Genomic DNA, 25,096 nt, shown 5'->3' with positions numbered 1-25,096 from the left:
ACGGTGCTTGTTTAATCACTGTAAACAAAAGATGCGATCACTGTTGGAAACAGATCTTTGATGTAATGTTTCTATTGGGACCTCGAGCTCTCCTTCGGATAATTTTGATTTTCAGATAATTGATATTCGGATAATAGAGGTTCCTCTGTTTATACTTTGACAACCCACCTCACTGTCTGCAACTCCACCAATTTTTGTGTCATCAGCAAACTTACTAATCAGACGACATACATTTTCCTCCAGATCATTTTATATATCTATATTACAAAATACAAAGGCCCCAGTACTAATCGCTGTGCAACGCCACTAGTTACTGATCTTCATTCTGAAAAGCACCCTTCCACTATGTCTTTGTCTTCTATAACCTAGCCAGCGAACCACAGATCTAATGAGACTTGACCTTTTGTACCAACCTGCCATGAAGTACCTTATCAAATGTACCTTACTATGGTCTATGTAGACAACATCTACTGGCCTTCCCTCATCAATCATTCTTGTCACCTCCTAAAAAAATTCAATCAAGTTGGCGAGACAGGACCTTACCCACACAAGGTCATGCCAACAATTCCATTCACTTCCAAATATGAATAAATCCTCTTTCTCAGTATCTTCTCCAACAGTTTCCCCACCCCGTATGTTAGGCTCACCAGCCTGTAATTATCTGGATTCTTGCTGTTTCACTTCTTAAACAACCTTGACCATTCTCCAGTCTTCTGGATCCTCGCCTGAGGCCAAAGGCAATGCAAGGATATCTCTTAAGGCCCCAGATATTTCCTTCCTTGCCTCCCACAATATCTTGGGATATATCCCATCTGCTCCTGGGGACATGTCCTTCTTAATTCATTTCACGACACCCAACACGTCCTCCTTCATTATGTTCACCTATCTGAGAGTATTCACACACCTTGCCCTACCCTCAACATTTCTCATGTCTGTCTTTTTGGTGAATATCAATGTAATGTTCTCATTAGCGATCTCACTCATTTCCTCTTGGTCCACACATAATCTCTCTCCTTTATACCTGAGTAAAGGCTTACTCTTTCCATAGCTACTGTTTTGCTCCTAATATATGTAGAAAATGCCTTGGAATTCTCCTTAACCCTGCTGACTAAGGACTTTTCATGGCCCTTTGGCCCTCCTAATTTCCCCTTTGAGCTCCTTCCTCCATTCTGTATATTCTTCAAGGACTTAGTCTGTTTTTAGTTGCCTAGACCTTAGGCCTGTCTCCTCTTTTGACCAAGCTGATAATTTCCTCTGTCATCCAAAGTTCCCAGATCCTGCCATTCCTATCTTTCATTTTCATCAGAACATACCTGTCCTGCAATCTAATCAACCGGTCTTTAAAATATTTCAAATGTCATGTGGATTTACCCTCAAACAGCTGCTCCCAATCCACATTCTCCAAATTTTCCCTAATTCGGTTATAGTAGGCCTTCCCCCAATTTGTTCTTATGCATAAGTATCCAAAAACCTATGGAATTATGGTCACTATTCCCAAAATGCTCCCCCACTGAAACTTTGGCAGGCTCAATTCCCAATATCAGATCTAGTATGCCTCCCACCCTCACTTAGAGTATCAACGTACTGTTTTAAAAAACCCTCCTGGACACACCTAACAAATTGTTGCCTTTGGCATTAAGGGAATGCCAGTCAATATGGGCGAAGTTAAAAATCACCCACCACAACAATCATATTAGTTTCATATCTTTCCAGAATCTGACTACATATCTCTTCCTGTATTTCCCAATGGCATCTGGGAGGTCTGAGTACTATCCCAGTATTGTGATTGCACCCTTCCTATTCCTCAGCACCACACATAATGCCTTGCTGTAAGATTCCTCCAGGATGCCCTCCTTCAACAAAGCTTGATATGCTCCCTAACCAGTAACACAACTCCCCCACCTTTTTTTGCTTCCTCTTCTGTCTTATCTAAAAGATCAATATCCAGAAATGTTAAGCCAATGTTGGCCATTTTCAGCTGTGTCTCTGTGATAGCAACAACATTATAATTGCAAGTATCAATTCAAGCTCAAAGTTCATCTGCCTGACCTGTTGTACTTTTTGTATTGAAGCAAATGGAGTCTACGCCTCCAGTTCCGCTGAGCTCAACAACCTCTCCCTAACTGCCCTTCCTCTTAGCCATATTTGCCTTAGTCTCAAGCTCTTCCCCAGTCTCTGCACTTACTGACCTGCTCCGATTCCCACCGCACCCTGCCACACTAGTTTGAACTCTCCAAAGTGGCATTATCAAACCTCCCTGCCTGAAGATGCACCCAGTTTAGGTGCAACCCATCTTTCATGAACAGGTCCCAGCTTTCCTTTAATACATCCCAATGATCCACATATCTAAAGCGCTCTCCCCTACACTAGCTGTTTAGCCATTTGTTCAATCATACTATATCTCTGTTCCTTGCCTCAGTAGCATATGGCAAAGGAAGGAATCCTAAGATTACTACCCTAGAGGTCCTGCTATTTAGTTTACTACCTAACTACCTGAATTGTCTTTGCAGGACCTTGTCACTCTTCCTTGCCTATGTCATTTGTGATAGTCTAGACAATGACTTCTGTCTGTTTACCCACCCCTTTCAGAATGCCTTGTACCTGTTTTGAGACATCAATGACCCTGGCACTGGGGAGACAACATACCATCCTGAAGTGTCTCCCATGACCAGAAAAGCAGCTTTGACTATCGAATTTCCCATTACTATCACTCTACCATGCTTTGTCCCTCCCCTCGGTAGAGCAGAGCCAACTTTAGGTGCCACTGCTTTGTCTGTTGCTGCTGGGCTGTCCCCCTCATTAGTATCCAAAACAGAATACTTGTTTGACAGGGGAACAGCTGCCAGGGACATCTGCACTGACTGTTTGTCCCATCTAACAGTTACCCATCTATCTGCCTCTACCTTGGATATGACCGAGTGTCTGTAACTTCCGTCTATGATGCTGACGGCCATTTGTGTGCTCCTTAGTGTCTCCAACTCACATGAAGGATGAGCAGTAAAAAAATAGAAATATTTTAAAGAGTAAGTGAACTGCAAATTAAAATCCGTAATGTTAACCAGACCTTAAAAAGCTGTCAGTATTGCTGTATCCATGGGAATCAAATAGAGTTATAGAGATGTACAATTAGATTATGTCCTACAGCTCTCTTTAGATTTGCTGTTCCTACATTGTGATCTTATTATTGAAGATGAATTGACAAGTATCATTCAAACAATGATGCAATGTTCAACATATTGCTTTGTGATTTACAGGATTGTATTAGTCTTGGCTCAGGAGAGCCCTCTGTAAGTGAACATTGCTCTTTCGTGATGTACCACAACAACAGTCCACGCTGGGGTGAGATCATCAAACTGCCCATCCCTGTTGACAAGTTTAGAGGCTCACATCTTCGATTTGAATTCAGGCATTGTTCCAGTAAGTACTCCTAAATCTTGGCTTTAAAGAGAAAATTGTTTAAAAGGTCATACTCAGTATATTCTGACAAAAGTTTGAAACTTACAGACTTTTGTATCAAAACATTAATTGTGTAAATCTTTTTAAGAAGTCTCCCAAAAGGCTGAAACTGCCATGCTGTGCACAGATAGGTCTGTAAGTGCCTGTGAGCGATCTACTGTGCAAGTTTCTAGCCTCAGCTTTATAACTGGGGTAAGGAATATTCAGACGTGAAGTGACTTTCCACAAAAAAAGATAAAGTTATCACATTATTATCACTCTCACCTCCTATTCATTGATTTAAGGGTGGTTTTAGACATGCTCAATGAAATAATTACCAGTTTACCCAGTGACCTTGGATGATATATGAGCTGCGAATGCCAGTTCAGAATAAAACAGATCAAAAATTTAAAATGGAACATGACAATACAACCTTCCTATTTTGGAATATTTGTCATGAAGCAAAACATTTTCACAACTTGACTGCAAGATTTTCTGTCGTAGTATCATGGATTGAGGTTAAATGTTCCTACCCATATCATGTCCAGTAAGTTTTAAGGGATTTAGGGAGCAGGATAAACATGTATGATGTATCACGGGTGCTTAATCTGTTCTCTATTGTCACAAAACTGCAAACTGCATATGGACAAAGATTTTGCATATTTAGTGGATTACCTTCCCTGAATTTACTGATGTAAAAGTCACAGAAGCAAAGATTGTTATTCTGCTGATGGGTGAGTCCCAAACCAGAGGACACAGCTTAAAAATAAGGGGTAGGCCATTTAGGACAGAGATGAGGAGAAACTTCTTCACCCAGAGAGTGGTGCGTGTGTGGAATGCTCCGCCCCAGAAGACAATGGAGGCCCAGTCTCTGGATTCGTTTAAGAAAGAGTTGGATAGAGCTCTCAAGGGTTATGGAGATAAGGCAGGAACAGGATACTGATTGAGGATGATCAGCAATGATCATAATGAATGGTGGTACAGGCTCGAAGGGCAGAATGGCCTACTCCTGCACCTATTGTCAATTGTGTTTATTGAAATGTATTAGTGAAAAAGATTTGTGCTCTTGCTGTTGCAGTCATAAGTCTCTGTACTTGCCCCAAAGTATTATCCAGACCTTCTCTGTGATTCCATTTGTAGCATTTTTATCGCACTTTTCATGAACTCAAGATACCCCAAAGCGTTTACAGCAAATATGTAATTTGAAATGTAATCATAGTTATAGTGTCAGAAATGTGACTGCCAATCTGCATACATCAACCTTGCCCAAATATCAAAAAACAATCACTAGATCATCCATTTCTTAGTTGTTAGATAAGGGAGAAATGTTGGCCATAAGACATGAGATGCATCACAGCTCTTCTCCAGATTAATGCAATGGGATCTTTTATGTCCATGTTAGAAGCAAATGGGCATCTTTGCTTCATATCCCATGTAAAAAATGAAACTCCAGACAGTGCAGAACTAGATGGTGTGCCGAATTATATGCTCAAGTCTCTGGAGTAGCAAGAAACTCAGCAATATTGACTAGAAGGTTCAGACTTTGGATCCCAAACTCTGTGAAGTAAGCTGACTTTGATTCTGAAACAGATCACAATCCGGGTTCACATTTAAGGAATAATCATACAAATTAAAAGCATTTTTATAACTTTTAACTGTCCTTAGACCTATTCTTCCCAGTAGATTGGAATAGAGAACCATTGCAGCAGGAGTAGGCTTTTCAGCCCTTGAGCCTACTCCACACTTCTAGATCAGGGTTGATTATCTGCCTCAATATCATGTTCCCACCTTATCCCAGTATCTCTTGATGTCATTAAATGCCACTAGAACATTACCTGCCCCACTAGGAGCTCGAACATTTTAGACCACTACTACACCACTGTGGAAGATGCTTACTGCTTCGTCCCCGCCCTCATTTCGGGAATCGGACCACAATGCCATGACTTTTCTTCCGGCTTACAGGCAAAAGCTCAAGCAGGAGACCCCCTCGCGGATACAGGCTCAGTGCTGGTCAGAGGAGGTAGAGGATCAACTCCACTGCTGTCTGGAATAGGCTGATTGGGCCATTTTCAAACAGTTCACAGGTACCTCGGACGAGTACGCCACCACCATCACAGTGTGTGGAGGACTGCATAACGAGGAGGTCAATCCAGATGTTCCCCAACAGGAAACCGTAGATGAATCAGGACATACAGGACCTGCTAAAAACCAGGCGTGAGGCCTTCAGACCAGGAGGCCCATTCAAATATAAGGAATCCAAATATGACCTTCGCAGAGCCGTTAAAACAGCCAAGGACCAATACCGACCCAAATTAGCGACCCAGACAGACACCCGGCAACTATGGCATGGACTGAATGACATCACAGGTTCTAAAAAGAGAACATGCAGATTAGCAGACAATGACAAAACCACCCCAGATCATCTCAACACCTTCTATACTCGCTTTGAGCAGAATTTTGGCGGAGAGGTAACACCTATTCCGACAAGTCCTGACAAACCTATCCCAACAGTCACTGCATCAGAGGTCAGATCAGTTTTCCTTCATGTGAATCCAAGGAAAGCGATGGGACCAGACAGATTACCAGGCCATGCACTCAGGGCGTGCGCAGATCAACTGGCAGAGGTCTTTTCTAACATCTTCAACCCCTCCCTGCAGCAGACCACTGTCCCTGCCTGTTTCAAGAAGGTCAACATCATCCCTGTGCCTAAGAAGGCTCATGCAGCATGTCTCAATGACTATCACCCAGTAGCCCTAACTTTGGTGGCCATGAGGTGCTTTGAAAGGCTGGTCATGGCATTAATCAATTCCAGCCTCCCCACTACTCTTGACCCACTCCAATTTGCCTATCCGACCAACAGATCCACGTCAGATGCCATATCACTTGCCCTTCACTCCTCCCTAGAACATCTTGACACAAAGAATGGCTACGTAAGAATCCTACTCATTGACTGCAGTTCAGGCTTCAACACTATTATCCCCTTGAGATTGATTACTAGTGATCGCAGACCAAGCATCACTCTCTGCAACTGGATCTTCAGTTTGCTGACCCACAGGCCACAATCAGTGAAGATTAGGGACAGTATTTCATCCTCACTAACACTCAACACTGGAGCCCACCAGGGGTACAAACTTAGCCACCTACTGTATTCATTGTATATCCATGACTGCGTTGCCAAATACCAGACTAATGCCATTTACAAGTTCACTGATGATACCACCATAGTCGGCTGAATCTCAGATGGCGACAAAACAGATTACAGGGAGATAGAAGACCTAGAAAAATGGTGTATTGAGAACAACCTAGCTCTCAATGCCGGCAAAACCAAGGAACTCATTATTGACTTTAGCAGGATGTTACTCATGCCCCCCTACATATTAACAGCACAGAGGTGGAATGAGTGCAGAGTGTCAAGCTCCTAGGAGTGGTCATCCATAACAAGCTTTCTTGGACTCTTCATGTGGACGTACTGGATAAAAAGGCCCAACAATGTCTCCTCTTCCTCAGGCAGCTGAGGAAATTTGGCAAATACCCTTGCCAACTTTTATAGGTGCACCATCGAAAGCATTCTGTCTGGATGTATTACTACCTGATATGGCAACTGTACCATTCAAGATTGGAGACGGTTACAGAGAGTGGTGAACTCGGCTCAGGCAATCACAAAGACCAACCACCCATCTAAAGAATCATCTACCAGGCCCACTGTCGGGGAAAGGCCACCAGCAATCTCAAAGATCCATCCCACCCTGGCAATGTTTTTCTACAAACTCTACCATCAGGGAGAGGGTACAGAAGCCTGAACACATGCACCAGCTGGTTTCAGAACAGTTTCTACTCTACTGTTGTTAGAATACTGAATGGACTCTCAAATTCTTAACATTCACCTGTACCTGTGTTTTTGTTTTTGCCGCTGTTTACTTATTATTTACTTATCTAGGCTACTTAACTCTGTGATTTGCCTGTAATGCTCACAAGTGAAAGCTTTTCACTGTGCCTCGATACATGTGACAATAAATTCAATTCAATTCAAATCTTTCAATCTCTTAAACTTACTTTATATCTGAACTTACACCACCCTCTAAGTGAAGAACTTCCTCCTTATCTCTATCCTAATACAAACAATATCCTCAATTTCTCCTCACAGGATAGGCCCATCATGCAAGAAATCAGACTGATGATCATCTCTGCCCTCCTTCTGTGGCTAGTGTATTCTTCCTGAGGCAAAGAAACCAGAACTGCATACAATTCTGTAGGTGCAGTCTGCTGTACAATTGAAACAGGACTTCTTTGCTTACATAATTAAATCTTCGAGTCTTTTCTTTTAAAATTCATTCATTCATGGTGGGGTGGGCCAGGGGGTGGGGAGATGCCTCGTTGCCTCTGCCACAATTTATTACCCATCCCGAGTTGTCCTTGGGAAGGTGGTAGTGAGATGCCTTCTTGAACAACTGCAGGGCATGCAGTGGACCCATATGTCCTAAGGAAGGAAATTCCAGGATTTTGGCCCAGTGACAGTGAAGGAATGGTGACATATTTCCAAGTCAGGATGGTGAGTTGCTTAGAAGGTAACTTGCAGGTGATAACAAGGTAAAAACAATCACTGCAGATGCGGAAAACCAAATACTGGATTAGTGGTGCTGGAAGAGCACAGCAGTTCAGGCAGCATCCAACGAGCAGCGAAATCGACGTTTCGGACAAAAGCCCTTCATCAGGAATAAAGGCAGTGAGCCTGAAGCGTGGAGAGATAAGCTAGAGGAGGGTGGGGGTGGGGAGAGAGTAACATAGAGTACAATGGGTGAGTGGGGGAGGAGATGAAGGTGATAGGTCAAGGAGGAGAGGGTGGAGTGGATAGGTGGAAAAGAAGATAGGCAGGTTGGACAAGTCCGGACAAGTCAAGGAGACAGTGCTGACTTGGAAGTTTGAAACTAAGATGAGGTGGGGGAAGGGGAAATGAGGAAGCTGTTGAAGTCCACATTGATGCCCTGGGGTTGAAGTGTTCCGAGGTGGAAGATGAGGCGTTCTTCCTCCAAGCGTCTGGTGGTGAGGAAGAGGCGGTGAAGGAGGCCCAGGACCTCCACGTCCTTGGCAGAGTGGGAGGGGGAGTTGAAATGTTGGGCCACGGGGCGGTTTGGTTGATTGGTGCGGGTGTCTCGGAGATATTCCCTAAAGCGCTCTGCTAGGAGGCGCCCAGTCTCCCCAATGTAGAGGAGACCACATCGGGAGCAACGGATACAATAAATGATATTAGTGGATGTGCAGGTAAAACTTTGATGGATGTGGAAGGCTCCTTTAGGGCCTTGGATAGAGGTGAGGGAGGAGGTGTGGGCACAGGTTTTACAGTTCCTGCGGTGGCAGGGGAAAGTGCCAGAATGGGAGGGTGGGTCGTAGGGGGGTGTGGACCTGACCAGGTAGTCACGGAGGGAACTGTCTTTGCGGAAGGCGGAAAGGGGTGGGGAGGGAAATATATCCCTAGTGGTGGGGTCTTTTTGGAGGTGGCGGAAATGTCGGCGGATGATTTGGTTTATGCGAAGGTTTGTGGGGTGGAAGGTGAGCACCAGGGGCGTTCTGTCCTTGTTACGGTTGGAGGGGTGGGGTCTGAGGGTGGAGATGCGGGATGTGGACGAGATGCGTTGGAGAGCATCTTTAACCACGTGGGAAGGGAAATTGCGGTCTCTAAAGAAGGAGGCCATCTGGTGTGTTCTATGGTGGAACTGGTCCTCCTGGGAGCAGATACGGCGGAGGCGGAGAAATTGGGAATATGGGATGGCATTTTTGCAAGAGATAGGGTGGGAAGAGGTTTAATCCAGGTAGCTATGGGAGTCGGTGGGTTTGTAAAAAATGTCAGTGTCAAGTCGGTCGTCACTAATGAAGATGGAGAGGTCCAAGAGGGGGGGGAGGTGTCAGAGATAGTCCAGGTAAATTTAAGGTCAGGGTGGAATGTGTTGGTGAAGTTGATGAATTGCTCAACCTCCTTGCGGGAGCACGAGGTGGCGCCAATGCAGTCATCAATGTAGCGGAGGAAGAGGTGGGGAGTGGTGCCGGTGTAATTCCGGAAGATCAACTGTTCTACATAGCCAACAAAGAGACAGGCATAGCTGGGGCCCATACGTGTGCCCATGGCTACGCCTTTGGTCTGGAGGAAGTGGGAGGATTCAAAGGAGAAATTGTTAAGGGTGAGGACCAGTTCGGCCAAACGAATGAGAGTGTCAGTGGAAGGGTACTGTTGGGGACGTCTGGAGAGGTAAAAACGGAGGGCTTGGAGGCCCTTGTCATGGGGGATGGAGGTGTAGAGGGATTGGATATCCATGGTGAAGATGAGGCGTTGGGGGCCGGGGAAACTGAAGTCTTGGAGGAGGTGGAGGGCATGGGTGGTGTCTCAAACGTATGTGGGGAGTTCCTGGACTAGGGGGGATAGGACAGTGTCAAGGTAGGTAGAGATGAGTTCAGTGCACCCCTTTCCGCCTTCCGCAAAGACCGTTCCCTCCGTGACTACCTGGTCAGGTCCACACCCCCCTACGACCTCCCATTCTGGCACTTTCCCCTGCCACCGCAGGAACTGTAAAACCTGTGCCCACACCTCCTCCCTCACCTCTATCCAAAGCTCTAAAGGAGCCTTCCACATCCATCAAAGTTTCACCTGCACATCCACTAATATCATTTATTGTACCGTTGCTCCCGATGTGGTCTCCTCTACATTGGGGAGACTGGGCGCCTCCTAGCAGAGCGCTTTAGGGAACATCTCCGAGACACCCGCACCAATCAACCAAACTGCCCCGTGGCCCAACATTTCAACTCCCCCTGCTTGTTAGCACTACTGATGACACCTTCCACCATTTTTGAAAATTTGTTCATGGGATGTGGGCATGTCTGTCTACACCAATCCTTTTTGCCCATACTTAATTGACCAAAGTTAAGAGTCAACTACAATACTGTGGGTCTGAACTCACATATAGGCCAGACCAGGCAAAAACGGAGATATTTCTTCCCTGAAAGAATATCAGTGAACCTGATGGGGTTTTTTCAACAATTAGCAGTGGTTTCATCATCATCATTAGAGTCATAATTCTAGATTTTTATTTAATTCAGTCTTCACCATCTGCCATGGTAGGATTCCAACCTGAGGCTCTGGATTACTAGTCTAGTGATAATACCACTAGAGTCATAGGATGTACAGCACAGAAACAAACCATTCGGTCCAACTCGTCCAAGTTAGCCAGTTATCCTAAACTAATCTAGCCTCACTTGTCAGCATTTGGCCCTTATCTTTCTAAACCCTTCCTATTCACGTATCTCTCCAAATTCCTTTTAAATACTATGATTGTACTAGCATCCACCACCACCTCTGGCAGCTCATTCCATAAATGCACCACCCTCTGCTTGATAATGTTGACCCTTATGTCCCTTTTAAATTTTTCCCCTCTGGTCCCTTTTAAAATTTTCTCCTCTGATCCCTTTTAAATCTTTCTGTTCTCACCTTAAACCTATGCCCCCTAGTTTTAGATTTCTATACCCTGGAGGAAAGACCTTGATTATTCACCCTATCCATGCCCCTCATGATTTTATAAACCTCTATAAGGTCATCCCTCAAACTCCGACACTCCAGGAAAAATAGCTCCAGCCTATTCAGTCTCTCTCTATAGCTCAAACCCTCCAAGCCTGGCAACATCCTTGTAAATCTTTTCTGAACCCTTTCAAATTTCACATCTTTCCCATAGCAGGGAGACCAGAAATGAATGCAGTATTCCAAAAGGGGCCTAACCAATATCCTGTACAGCCGCAACATGACATCCAAACTCCTTTACTCAATACAAGTAGTTCTCATATAAAGCATGTTTCAGTAGTTCAATTTAGCTATAATATCACTGAAAAGTTAGGGAATGGTATTTTCGAGAATGCTTACTTCTGTTCACAATAGCATGATTCCAGTGATCGTTTCGTATGCTTCATTCTGCACATGTGCCAAAGTCTCTGCACCGTTCTGCGCATGCACCGATGTCAGCACCAAAGTCTCCGTGCCGTTATACGCAAGTACCAATGTCAGTTGCCATCGGAGCATGTGAGAGGAACAGTACTATACATTCAGCAGCTTCATCTCAAGAATTAAACCAATGAATGTTAAACCAATCATTGATATCCCTCTGAGACAAAAATATTCTTGTATAATTCCTGTATAAGCCCTGTATAACTCTGCATTATCCTTATACAATCTGTTCTGCTATAACACAATAGTTCTGTTCACATGTGATCCTGAGTTATAAGAAAATCGCGTAATAGCAGCACAATTTAAACCAATGGGACCAGAATCACATTATAGTCAATACAGGTAAAGAAAGTTCGCATTCTACAAATAATAGTCTATATTCTTTCATTACATTATAGCGAATTCATGTTGAAGAGACTCACATTATAGCAGAACCAACTGTACATACCATTTGTCTTTCTAATTTGTTCCTGCATATCACACAATCTTCTCCTCTCCATTATGCCTCTCCATTTTTGCAAAAATGTTATACTGACAAGAATGTTAGCAAGAAGGGTCCTGGTGATAAAATTGCAGATGGTGAATGCAAAAGGCTATAATACTGGAAGAAAAGCTAGATGTAATAAAGCATTTTGAGCAAAGGGAGAGAACATGTGATATAGCTTGCTTAACAGGAATGAGGGAGTCTACCTTATGCACCATTAGAGGCAGTGCTGAAAAGATTAAAGCAACCTGTATTGCTGGAACAAGTCTGAGTCTCAGGAAATCTGTGAGGTTGTGGCCAAAGGTACTTGAGGAGGTGGAGAGGCTTCTAAGTGTTTGGTTAGAAGATCAAACAAAAAAGCGATCTGGGAAAACCTTTCTCACCATAAAAGAGAAAGCCTTATCCACTTATGTAGATCGAAAGAAAAATGCTCAAAATCCTGCAGATGTGCCTGCCTTGAGTGCTGACAGTGGGTGAGATGCTGGTTTTAAGAACCACAATGCATTCCATAATGTAAAGTTAATCAGTGAATCTGCCTTTGCAAACAAGGAGCGTGCGTTGGCATTTCCTCCCGTAGTCCAAGATTTTAAAAGATGTGAACCATCAGGGGAGCTCCCAAACATCAAAGAGCATTGTGTTGCCCTTGAAAAGCTGCCTAGCTTTGAAGAAGTGGAAAATGAGGATATTGACGAGCTGCTTGAGTCCCACTGTGAAGACCTCTCTACAGCTGATCTCCAACAGCTTCTTGCTGAGGGGGACATGGAAGCTGGAGATGAAAAAGATGAAGTCCAGTATACAGCACCACGAGAGCTTTCCACTTTTCTTCTGTTCTCTGTTCTGAGGGAAATTGAGGGGCAGTTGCAGCTCTTAGAGGACAACCATTATAACGCAGAACACAGCAAGGTAGCAGTTTGTTCAATAAGATATTATCTGGCATCCTATGAACAGCTTCTTCAAGACAGAAGAAAAAGGGCAAAGCAGCAAAACTGGATGCATTTATTTTTAACCAACCCCCAAGAAACAGTCAGAAGACAATCAACAATAGCCATCCACTTCTGCAGCCACAACTGCACCTTAAGATGATGATCATGATGACCCCCTATCCTTGCATTAACAATATATTTTCAATATAATGTGTTAAGTTTACTTTTGTCTTGTTTTGTTAATAAATATGAGTTAAACCTTTATTCAGGCTGTGCTACACTCTATGTTAGGCTTTTGGGTGATTTTTGAGCAATCGCGAGTAATATTTTTTGCTGGTCTGCCCCAACCACACTTTTTTCATCAGCTCCATTATTTCTATTAAGTGAGTTTCCCTGAAACGCAACTACTGTGTTGTATGAGAACTACCTGTAAATTCAAATATACCAAACATCATCATCATTACCCTATCTGCAATTCCACTTTCAAGGGACCATAAACCAGCATCCCAAGGTCTCTTTGTTCGGCAGCACTCCCCAGGACCTTACACTTAAATGTATAATTCCTGCCCTGATTTGCCTTACCAAAATGCAGCACCTTACGTTAGGCCAATGCTTTCTCATTTACTTTACTGATGATAGACTGAGAGAGCAGTAATTGGCCAGATTAGATTTGTCTTGCTTTTTGTGTACAGGACATATCAGGGCAATTTTTCATATTGTCAGTTAGTTGCCAGTGTTGTAGCTGTACTGAAAAAGTGTAGCTATGGGTGGAGCAAGTTCCGGAGGACAAGTCTTCAGTACTATTGTTGGAATGTTGTCAGGGCCTTTGCAGTATTAAATGCATCTAATCATTTCTTGAGATCATGTGAGTGATTCAAATTGGCTGAAGACTAGCATCTGTGATGCTGGGGACAACTGAGGAGGCCGAGGTGGATCATCATCTGACTGAAGATGGTTGCAAATGCTTCAGCCTTGTCTTTTGCACTGATGTGCTGGGCTCTTTCATCTTTCAAGATGGAGAAATTTGTAGAACCTCCTCCTGTTGTTGGTTGTGGGCTTGCTTAGCTCTATGAGCTGCTGCTTGGCACCAAAGTAGTCCTGTTAGGTAACTTTGCCAGGTTGACACCTCATTTTTAGGTATGCATGGAGCTGCTGTTGGAATGCCCTCCTAGACTCTCCATTGAACCAGGGTTCAAGTTGAACATACGCCCCTTTACCTACCAAACTACACCTGCATGCTTGGCAGTAACTTACGAACAAGGGCACATAAGTTCCTTGAATATCAACACTTTCTAACTGCTCAACTTCTAAGAAATGTTCCGTATTCTGTTCCTCCTACCAATGTGAATAACTTCACACTTACCCACATTATATTATATCTAGGAGAAAGTGAGGACTGCAGATGCTGGAGGTCAGAGCTGAAAAATGTGTTGCTGGAAAAGCGCAGCAGGTCATGCAGCATCCAAGGAGCAGGAGAATCAACGTTTCGGGCATAAGCCCTTCTTCAACTGTGCTCTTGACCACAGATTCAGTGTATCTAAATGCATCCTCCTCATAGCACACATTCCAACCATGTTCTATGTCATCCAAAAAGTTGGAATTATTACAGCTGGTTCCACACTTCCAAATCTACAAGTTGTAAGCAGCCGTGCCCAAACACTGATCCTTGTGATTCCACTGGTCACAGACTGCCAACCTGAGAATTGGCAATCATTCCCACTGACTGGTTAACAGAAAAAAAACAATCCTCAATTCATTCTAGTATATTTTGTCAATTCCATGTAGAGTCACAGAGATACGTAGCACTGAAAGAGACCCATCAGTCCAGCTCATCCATGCTGACTAGATATCCTAAATAAATCTAGTCCCATTTGCCAGCATTTGGCCCATATCCCTCTAAATCCTTCCTATTCATATACTCATCTAGATGCTTTTTAAAGATTGTTATTGTACCAGCCTCCACCACCTGCTCTGACAGCTCATTCCATATACGCATCACCCTCTGGATGATAAAGTTGTCCCTTGGGTCCATTTTAAATCATTCTCCTCTCACCTAAAACCTATACCCTCTAGTTTTGGACTCCCCCACCCCAGGGAAAAGACCTTGTCTATTTATCCTATCCATGCCCCTCCTGATTTTATAAACCTCTATACAGTCATCTTTCAGCCTCTGATGCTCCAGGGAAAATAGTCCCAGTTTATCAGCCTCTGCCTACAGCTCAAGTCTCCAACCCTGGCAACATCCTTGTAAGTCTTTTCTGATCTCTTTCAAATTTCAGAACATCCTTCCTATAGCAAGGAGACCAGAATTGCACGCAGTATTCCAATAGTGGCCAAACTAATGTCCTGTACAACCACAACATGACCTCCCAATTCCTATACGCAATGCGCTGACCAATGAAGGCAAGCATACCAAACTCCTCCTTCACTATCCTATTACCTGCAACTCCACTTTCAAGGAACTGTGAATCTGCACTCCAAGGTCTCTGTTCAGCAACACTCTCCAAGACCTTACCATTAAGTGTGTAAGTTCTGCCCTGATTTGCCTTTCCAAAATGCAGCGCCTTTCCAAAATGCAGCACCTTACATTTATCTGCCACTCCTCGGCCCATTGGCTCACCTGATCAAGATCCTGTTGAACTCTAATGCTGTCCACTAGTCCGCCAATTTTGGTGTCACCTGCAAACGTACTAACCATACCTCCTATCTTCAATTCAATCATTTATATAAGTGATGAAAAGCAGTGGACCCAGCACCAATCGTTGTGGCACACTGCTGGTCACAGGCCAGTAGTCTGAAAAGCAACCCTCCACCACCACACTCTCTTTTTCCTTCGAGCCAGTTCTGTATCCACATAGCTAGTTCTTCTTCTGTTCCATTTGATCTAACCTTACTAACCAGAGTACCATGGTGAACTTTGTCAAGCACCTTACTGAAGTCTACATAGATCATGTCCACCGCTCTACCCTCATCAATCTTCTTCAAAAAAACTCAATCAAGTTAGTGAGACATGATTTCCCACGCACAAAGCCATGTTGACTATCCCTAATCAGTCTTCAGTTTTGTTCGCCAACCTCCTTTGTGGGACGTTTTCAATGGTCTTCTGAAAATCCAAATACACCACATCCGCTGGTTCCTCCTTACTGACTCTGCTGGAACATCCTCAAAAAGAAACTAAGAGTGTCAAAAATGATTTCCCCTTCATATTGACTCTCCCAATCAATTATTTCCAAAGTCCAGTGGTCACATTCTTATACTGGTACACAAGCCTTTATCCGAAATCCCCAAACCCAAAAAGCTCTGAAATCCAAAGTTTTTTCTCGTGAAGTTTTTTTCTCCATAACAAGGTTGTTTGGCATACAAACAGTTAATCCAACTTCACACCCACTCGACCCATATCACTCAGATATGACGTGGGGGCATGGCCCATCACTGGCGAGCATCAATTCTGTCTCAGAGCTCGTAGTACTCATAGGAGTATCTGCTGTTCAGTAAGTTTTTTTTATTTAACCGTTAAACTGTCCCTTATTCTGAAATCCAAGAAATTCTGAATTCCAAAAACCAACTGGCCCTGAGGGTTCCATTCTTGTATTTTTCCAACTACTGAAATCAGATTAACAGTTCTGTTGTTCTGTCTCTATTCTTTTTTAAACATTGGAGTTAAATTTGTAGTCTTCCAAACTGCAAGCATCATTGTAGAATTAATAGCACTTTGAAAGGTGATCACCAATGCATTCACTATCCTTATAGCCATTTCTTTTAGCATTGTCGGGTGAAAATCATTGGGTCCTGAGATTTGCTCATTTTCATTCCCATTAATTTCTCCAAGACTACTTTTTTGACTAATATTAATTTCTTATAGTTCTTCACACCCCCTGTGCCATTAGGCCTCAACTATTACAGGGATACATCTATTTCTTGCTCTGAGAATACTGACACAAAATGTTCATTAAGTTTCTCAGCCATTCCTCGATTTCCTATTAGAAATGTTCATGTTTTTGCCTGTACTACATCTGCATTTGGCTTTTAAAATCTTTTTTTTCCATATAACCCTAAGAAGCTTTTACAATATATTTTTACATTAATTTCTAGTCTGCATCATTTTCTATACTTTCGTTTTATCAATTTCATGGTCATCCTTTGCTGAATTCTCATATTTTTGGAATCCTTGGGTTTACAACTTTCTCTAACAACCTCCTCAGGCTGCTTTGTTCTTCTAATACTATCTTTCCTTGTTACCCACAGCTCCCTTGTTTTTATATTGGATATTTTTACCTTAAACCATGTCTTTTGAAAACCGAACATTAATTATTTTAATCATAGTCATTTCCTATCTACCATCAACATTTTAATGTACTTTTTCCAATCCACTGCAGTCAACTTCTTTCTCTTACTTTCTTAATTGTCTTTGTTTAGATTTAAGACTCTGGTTTCAGATTAAACTACATTTTTATCAAACTTATTTGAAAATTCTTATTGTACTGCGGTCACCTTTCTATAAATATACTTCTGCAACAATTTATTAATTTGTCGTGGAGTCATACAGCATGATAACAGACCCTTCTGTCCAATCTGACCTAGTCCCATTTGCTGATCAACAAGGTTCCTTCATATAAATAGAAATTGTGGAGAAAAGTCATCAAAACTTTTAGCAATATAGTTTATTTGTATGGGTTACAAAATTAAAGAGTTGTGTTCAATGTAAAACAATTAATTCACATGAAGATTCCCAAAACATATCCCAAAACATTGTCATAGAGAATGGCAAAGGGAGTAGAGGTTTTATTTGTTAAGGTTAATTGGATTTTTCTCACAGCAGATAAAGATTTGCTTCAATAAAGTCCAAATCTCATTGGATCAAGAAAGCCAATAAGAGATAGTTGTTGGTCAATTCTGTATTTTAAGCAGATAAAATACCAACTGTATCATTCACTGTGTGGAATGCAGATGAGTCTAATGTTCAATTTGGAATTAGTGATGGAAAGAGCAGCTGGAACATTTGCCTGGTTTGCAGCTAAAGGAAAAAAAATCTAGTGTCCTCAAACCTTGTAAGAGCAGTTATTAGAGTCAGCTTGGAAGCTGCAAGGATGATGTTGGATACATGTTGGGAACCAGAATTAAGAACAAAGACATCCAGAGCTGTATGATCATAAATAAAAGTTGAAGGGTCACTTAGCTAAAGAGCTGAAAGAAAGATCCCCATAAAATTTGACTTCACAGAACGCTGAGAACAATTAAATTTGGGAAGAGCTGTGACATATTTATGGGTTGAGTCCCTAAAGAAGTTAATGTAGCTTCAAGATTGTCATGACATATAATAAAATTATTTTTGGTTGGGGGGGTGGAAATGTAGAACTGATAGCATAACTAATTGTAAATTACAGTATTAAGTTGACAGTGCCTAATTCACATAATTCTCATGAAGCTTGTTTTTCTTTTAAGATGTGAAATCTCACGGCCCAGTTTGCTTAATTGCTGGAAGTTTGAATTTTTATTTGTTAGGAGTCCTATCAGAGCTATTAGACAAAGCCCATAACACCTGTTTCCTCGGGCACCAAAAGTCTTCCCAAGTTTCTAATGTTATGGGCAGGAGATGTTTTTCATTAAATAATACTTTTGCAGTTCATACTATTTTGGTAAAGGACAAAAGTATACAAGAGAAGGGATCAAATTCCCTGTTCAGGCCCCTTAATGTTAAAATGAATTGATCTGAAGTGATGGGCATTGCTCTGCCACATTTAGGAAAACCAGGTCTACGTGTTGGCCGACAGGTTGTCCTTAAAGGGATGGTTGCAGGCTGTAATCAAAGTAAGATTATAAACTACATATGGCAGAACATGGCGCAAAATAAAGCAAGATTTTTCCTCTTGACCCCATATTGAAAATTCATGAACCGCTGCTGGCCACTACTCACCCAAAGTCACACTTCATTCTCCTGATCAACACAATGCAGCTAACCTCCTTTAATCATACTTCTGCTATCCTGTCTCCACCTGTCACATTTACTTCCTGACTTGATCATGTCCTGTCCAGTTGCCCTTCTTTCTCACTGACTTAAGAGTGCCATGCACATGTACACATACACACGCAATCATGTGACCATCACTAGTGCTTCATCTGTTGTTGCTGTTGACAGCTTATCAACTGTAATTGATGATTCATAGAATCCCTACAGTGTGAAATTAACACCCAGCCCAATACAGTAGTGCCACAGGCATTATCATTTAAGCACAATGATCATTGTCTGCATTCACATTATTGAGCTACATTTTTTGATCTCAGTAATTCCACTTACAATCATTGTCCAAAGAACTGTCCTTTCTGGGATTGCCATCACTCCAGCATTGTCCTGGAATCTCCAAGAATCTCAAGGTTAACCTCTTATGAGCAATCAAACAGTTAACAGAAACTATATATTTTTTTTGTTTTGATTTAGTCATGTAAACATTAGAGAAGGGTAAAAGTACTAAAAAAACTACCCTTAGAGACAGCAATCCCAATCCTATTGGAATTATTGTGAGTGGACTTTAGATGAGGTTAGCATCAAGCTCATCTCAAATTGCTCCCACTTTATCCTAGACTGGAATAGCCATCAGATACAGATTGAGTAAAAATTAACCATTTAAGTAAAGTACTGTGGGGTTCCTAATAGGACTTTACCCTAGTGGAATTTAAATTCATTTATTGATTTAACTCTTAGATGGAAAATTTACTGATGGCCACAAGATCATCATTGATTGACATAAAAAATCATATAGTTCACTAATGTCATTTAGGGAAGGAAATCTGCCATCCTTACATGATCTGGCATACAAGTGACTCCAGACCCATGGCAATGTGGTTGACTCGTAACTGCCCTCAGAAAATTGGAGATGGACACCAAATATTGACAATGGTCAGCAATACCCTGGCTGTTTGCAGACTCTAGAAGCTGCATTCATCGCCTGCAAGTTTCCCTCCAAGCCACACACTATCCTGATTTGGAACTATATTGGTGTTCCTTCACTGTCATCATCACAATCCTGCAGCAGTTCAAGAAGATGATTCAGCACCACCTTGTCGGGGCAATCACGGATGGACACCAGTGATGCTCACAACTCCTGGAAGAATTAAAAATATATATTTTGCTTCTCTCTTGCCCAAAGCATGTTAGTTTCTGACCAAAGTTAATTGATCTGAAATGCTGAGTTCAGAACATGATTAGGCTATTCAGCACCTGGAGCCTGTTCAGCCATTCACTGAGATCATGGCTAATTTGTGGTCTAACTCCATATACTTGCCTTTGGCCTATATCCCTTAATACCTTTGCTTAACAAAAAAAAATCTATCTCAGATTTAAAATTAACTGATCCAGCTTCTATCAGTTGTGGAAGAGAGTTTCGAATCTCTATCACCATTTATGTTTTGAAGTGCTTTGTAACATCTCTCCTGCCAGTCTGGCCCTAATTCTCAGACTATGCCCCCTAATTCTAGAATCCCCAAACAGTGAAAATAGTTTATCTTCATCTACCTTTGTCTGTTAATATCTTGAAGACTTTGTTCAGATCATCCTTTAATGTTCTAAATTCTAGAGAAAACAGACCTAATTTGTATAATCTCTCCTCATAATCTAACCCCTGAAGTCAAAATATCATTTTTGTTAACCTATGTTGTACCTCCAAGGCCTAAAGTGTGGTGTCCAGATCTGCTATAGTTCTCCAAATGGAGAAAGTGAGGACTGCTGATGCTGGAGATCAGAGTCAAAAGGTGTGGTGCTGGAAAAGCACAGCAAATCAAGCAGCATCGGAGGAACAGGAGAGTCGATGTTTCAGGTGTTTATGCCCGAAACGTCCACTCTCCTGTTCCTGTGAGGCTGCCTGACCTGTTCTCCAAATGGAGTCCAAATGAGGTTTTGTATCCTTGTGCTCCAATCCTCTAAATATAAAGGCCAGTATTCCATTAGCTTTCTTGATTATTTTCTTCATCCTTTTCTGACATTTTAAAGATCTTTGCACCTGAACACCCAAGTATCTTTGAACATCCACTGTATTTAACTTTGTACCTAGAAATGCCATGATCTATCATTTTTTTTCTCAATCCAAAATGGATAACCTCATGCTTGCTTCAATTGAACACCATCTGACATACTTTGCCCATTCACTTAAATCTATCAATATCCATTTGTCGTTTTATGCTGTCACCTATGCTGTCTATAATGCTGTCTACTTTGTGTCTTGAGTAAATTTCGCTACATGATTTTTTATGCCATTATTCACATCATTAATAAATAATGTGAATAATTGAGGCCCCAGCACAGATCCTTGTGGGACACCACAGTTTCTCTGTCCATAGACACTTAGTTGGGTATGGGAGGTGTCTTGTGGTGCAGTAGTAGTGTCCTTTAGGTCAGAAGGACTGAGTTTAAGTCATGAGCGTGTCATAAAATCTTTGAAGGTTGATTAAGAATGTCCCATTGCTGAGGCGGCACAGTGCCAAGGACCTGGGTTTGATTTCACCCCAGGCGACTGTCTGTGTGGAGTTTGCACATTTTCTCCATGTCAGCATGGGTTTCCCTTAGGTGCTCTGGTTTCCTCCCACAATCTAAAGATGTGCAGGTTAGATGGATTGGCCATGCTAAATTGCCTATAGTGTGCAGGCTAAGTGGGTCAGCCATGGGGAATGCATGGTTACATGGAGAGGGTGGGTCTGGGTGGGATACTGTACAGAAGGTCAGTGTGGACTCAATGAGCTGAATGGCCTGCTTTCACACTGTAGGGGTTTCTATTTTAGTATTCTATTTTATTTGAGATTCCAATCTTTTGTCAGAGTGAAAATGTATGCAGATCTGCATGTGTTACATACTATACAAAAGTGGTATTAATGTAAATAAAGTGCACTTGAAGTAATTCCACATGGGGCGGCATGGTGACTCAGTGGTTAGCACTGCTGCCTCACAGCGCCAGGGACCTGGGTTTGATTCCAGTTTTGGGCGACTGTGTGAAGTTTGCACATTCTCCCCGTGTCTGCGACAGTTTCCTCCAGGTGCTCTGGTTTCCTCCCACAGTCCAAAGGATGTGCAGGTTAGGTGAATTGGCCATGCTAAATTGCCCATAGTTTTCAGGGATGTGTAAACTAGGGGCATTAGTCAAAGGAAGTGTAGAATAATAGGATTGGGGAATGGGTCTGGGTGATACTCTTAGGACGGTCAGTGTGGACTTGTTGGGCCAATGACTTGTTTCCACACTGTAGAGGATTCTGTGAGGCCGGTATCCTGTCACCAAGTCACCCTTTATTTATACATGGAGAATCCTTGACACTAATCCAGCTTCCTCAGAGCTAGCTCTGAGTGAACAGGACCACTGACACTCCTGTTTATTTTTTTTATTTTTTTATTTTTTTTTATTTTTTTTTTCTTTTTAAACCCCCACACTCCCGCCTAAGTGTGGTAGTGCTTATTTTTATTCCCCAGCACCCATGGTGTGTGTGTGTGCAGGTGTAAAACACAGTGAAGGACACAAAGTGCACGAATCTTTATTCAATTTCCACCACCAGGAAGATAGGAAAAACACCCAAGTGGCCAATGACAAGCACTGCCCTTCACATCAGAGGGCAATGCTGTGTGATCAAAACAGTGAAGGGGAAGGTAAGGACTAAATCAAAATAGAGTTGGACGGGGAAACAGTCCTGTTTATTTATTTATTTTTTATTTTTTTTTAAACAGTGAAGAGAAGGGCAGACCCCTGTTTTATTTTTTTTTATTTTTTATTCAACCCCCACACTACCGCAGTTAGGCGGTAGTGCTTATTTTTATTCCCCAGCACCCATGGTGTGTGTGTGTGCAGGTGTGAGACACAGTGAAAGACACAAAGTGCACATCAAAGGGCAATGCTGTGTGATCAAAACAGTGAAGGGGAGGGTAAGGACTAAATCAAAATAGAGTTGGACGGGGAAACACTCCTGTGTATATCTGTCTGCCAGGGCTCCCTGATTGGACCAGATTAACAACCCCAATCAAAGAACTGATACTTTATGAGGTCCACCTGGCTGTCCCCGTTACAATCACTACATACTGAAATTGAATGCAGGGAATGTGAAATTATACGTTTGATAAGGGTACAAAGAGGATACAATGGAGGGTACAGTTCTAGAGAGGGAGGCAGGAACAGAGAGTCTGGAGGGGTGGTGCGAGTAATTCAAAAAGTGCTCACCACTGAAAACAAAATCGATATGCTGAGGTAATTTGATTTTGGCAAATGTGAATTTTTGATATTTAGAAAAACTGTGGCAAAATGTTTTGATAATTTGTAACTAAAATAGGTAAAATCACATAGTCTTCCAAGACCAGAGAGCTACTCTGTCGTCAGAGACAATTGATGGTGGGTCACCATGTCTGAGGCAGAGGAAGAGGTTGAAAAGGAGAGTCCTTCATGGTATCTACAGCTAATGCAGGACTTAAATCTATACTGTTGGCATCACTCTGCATCACAAACCAGCCATACAGCCAACTGAGCTAACTGATCCCCACAACAATAAATGGTTCAAAACAATGTAAAGTTAAATATTACATTTGTTTTCTTAGTCTGGCACTCACTGTACAGATGGGTTTTATTGACAAAAGATTGATGCTATCATTCAGAAAACATCTTTTCTGAAGTGATGCATACAGAAGGATTTATGCTATACCTGCATAAGTCATTGAAGATGGCATGTTGAGAAAGAGATTTTAGAAGTATGTGGACTGTATAAGTTAAGGCACAGAGAATAAAAGTGAGGACATTTGATGAATCCTTTGTAAACAGTGTTTTTGCCTCAGTTTAGGATATACATTTTCAAACGGATGTGAAGGTATTGGAGAGGGTACAGTAAAGATTCACGAGAATGTAGCCAGGAGTGTGGGATCTTATTTCATGGATAGATTGGGAAATCCAGCAGTGGTTCCCAACAGGAAGAGAAAAGTTGAGTGGAAGAATCGATCATGGCTTAACACAAGACCTTGGGGGCTAGTGAAGATTACAGAAACAAGGTTGAGGTGGCTGTGGGATTGAGAATTTTCAATTTGCATAACTAGGAGCCAATAAAAGTCAGCAACCATATGGATAATGGAAAGTGGGGCATTGTAAGTTAGGACATGGGCAGCAGAGCTTTGGGTGGTTTCAAGTTTTATAAAGTGGTGCATTTGAATGTGGACTCACCTCTTGTGACAGTGTACAGAAAAGGTTTACCAGGGAATTGCCTGGTTTGGAGGATATTCGCTCTAAGAAGAAATTGGACACATTTGGTTTATTTTTCAATAGAATGTCGGAGGCTGACGGGCGACCAGATAAAAGTTTACAAAATTATAAGAGGTATGGTTAGTGGATACTTGGGAGTCTTTTTTTCCAAAGTAGAAATGTCAATTACTAGGGGATGTAGGTTTAAGGTAAAAGGGGAAAATTTAAAAGTGATGTGAGAGACAATTTATTTTTATACAGATGATAGTAAGTGTCTGGAATGTGCTGCTAGAGGACGTGGCAGAAGCACACACGATAGCAACATTTAAAAGGCATCTTGACAAATGCGTGAATAGTCAGGGAATAGTTGGATATGGGCCGCATAGAGGCAAAAAGGTTTTTAATTTAGCTGTGTGTCAGTGCAGGCTTGTTGAACAAAGGGCCTATTCATGTGCTGTACTGTTCTTTGTTCTTCTTTGAATCAATATCTGCAAGTCAGAAAGAGTGGAGGAAGATGCAAAAGATTCTTTTTAATCAAAATGTGTGAATTCTGACTGCAGAATCCTGTGTGATACCCTTGCCCAGCACAGAATGTTTGATCGTGAACGTTAAAAAAATGCTATCACAATTTGAGAGATGCCTTGTTGTCCCTCAGCAGAATATTGTTTTCAATACCCTGAACTTGTAGTCAGAGCCAACAGAATAGATCTTGACATAGACATTCCTGACAGTTGTTCACAAATTTTTTATGCAGCCTTTGGAGAGGAGACCAATTTGAATCTACATCTAATACTGTATTGCCATATGAATTCAGAACAGGAGCAGGCCATCAGTCTTGGTGCCTGCTGTGCCATTCAATACGATCATAGCTGATTTGATTGTAACTTCAAATCCACATCCCCACCTATGATTAATTATCTTTCACCCTCCCCCCCCCCCCCCCCCCACCTTGTTGCTATCTATCTATCTCAGTCTTAAAAATATTCCACCAGCTGCTTCCACCACCTTTTCAGGAATAGAGTTCCAAAACCTCACAACCCTCTGGCAGAGAAAAAAAAATTGCTTTTTCATTGTTTTAAATGGG

The 25,096-nt window shown here is 42.1% G+C and overlaps 1 protein-coding gene across 5 annotated transcripts in view; it reads left to right on the top strand.

Moving 5' to 3' along the window:
* dock3 (dedicator of cytokinesis 3) overlaps positions 1-25,096 on the top strand; it is an 889,649-nt gene that overhangs the window by 574,149 nt on the left and 290,404 nt on the right. For all 5 annotated transcript variants that reach the window (XM_072582733.1, XM_072582732.1, XM_072582735.1 and 2 more), the window contains one exon: positions 3,255-3,417. In XM_072582733.1, coding sequence (XP_072438834.1) covers positions 3,255-3,417 — 163 coding nt within the window. The remainder of the gene's footprint in view (positions 1-3,254; positions 3,418-25,096) is intronic.

The sequence above is a fragment of the Chiloscyllium punctatum genome, chromosome 12 (genome assembly GCF_047496795.1).
Source record: "Chiloscyllium punctatum isolate Juve2018m chromosome 12, sChiPun1.3, whole genome shotgun sequence".
NCBI lineage: Eukaryota > Metazoa > Chordata > Chondrichthyes > Orectolobiformes > Hemiscylliidae > Chiloscyllium > Chiloscyllium punctatum.
The sequence above is the reverse complement of the archived record's forward strand: the minus strand, read 5'-3'. Positions and strand labels throughout refer to the sequence as shown.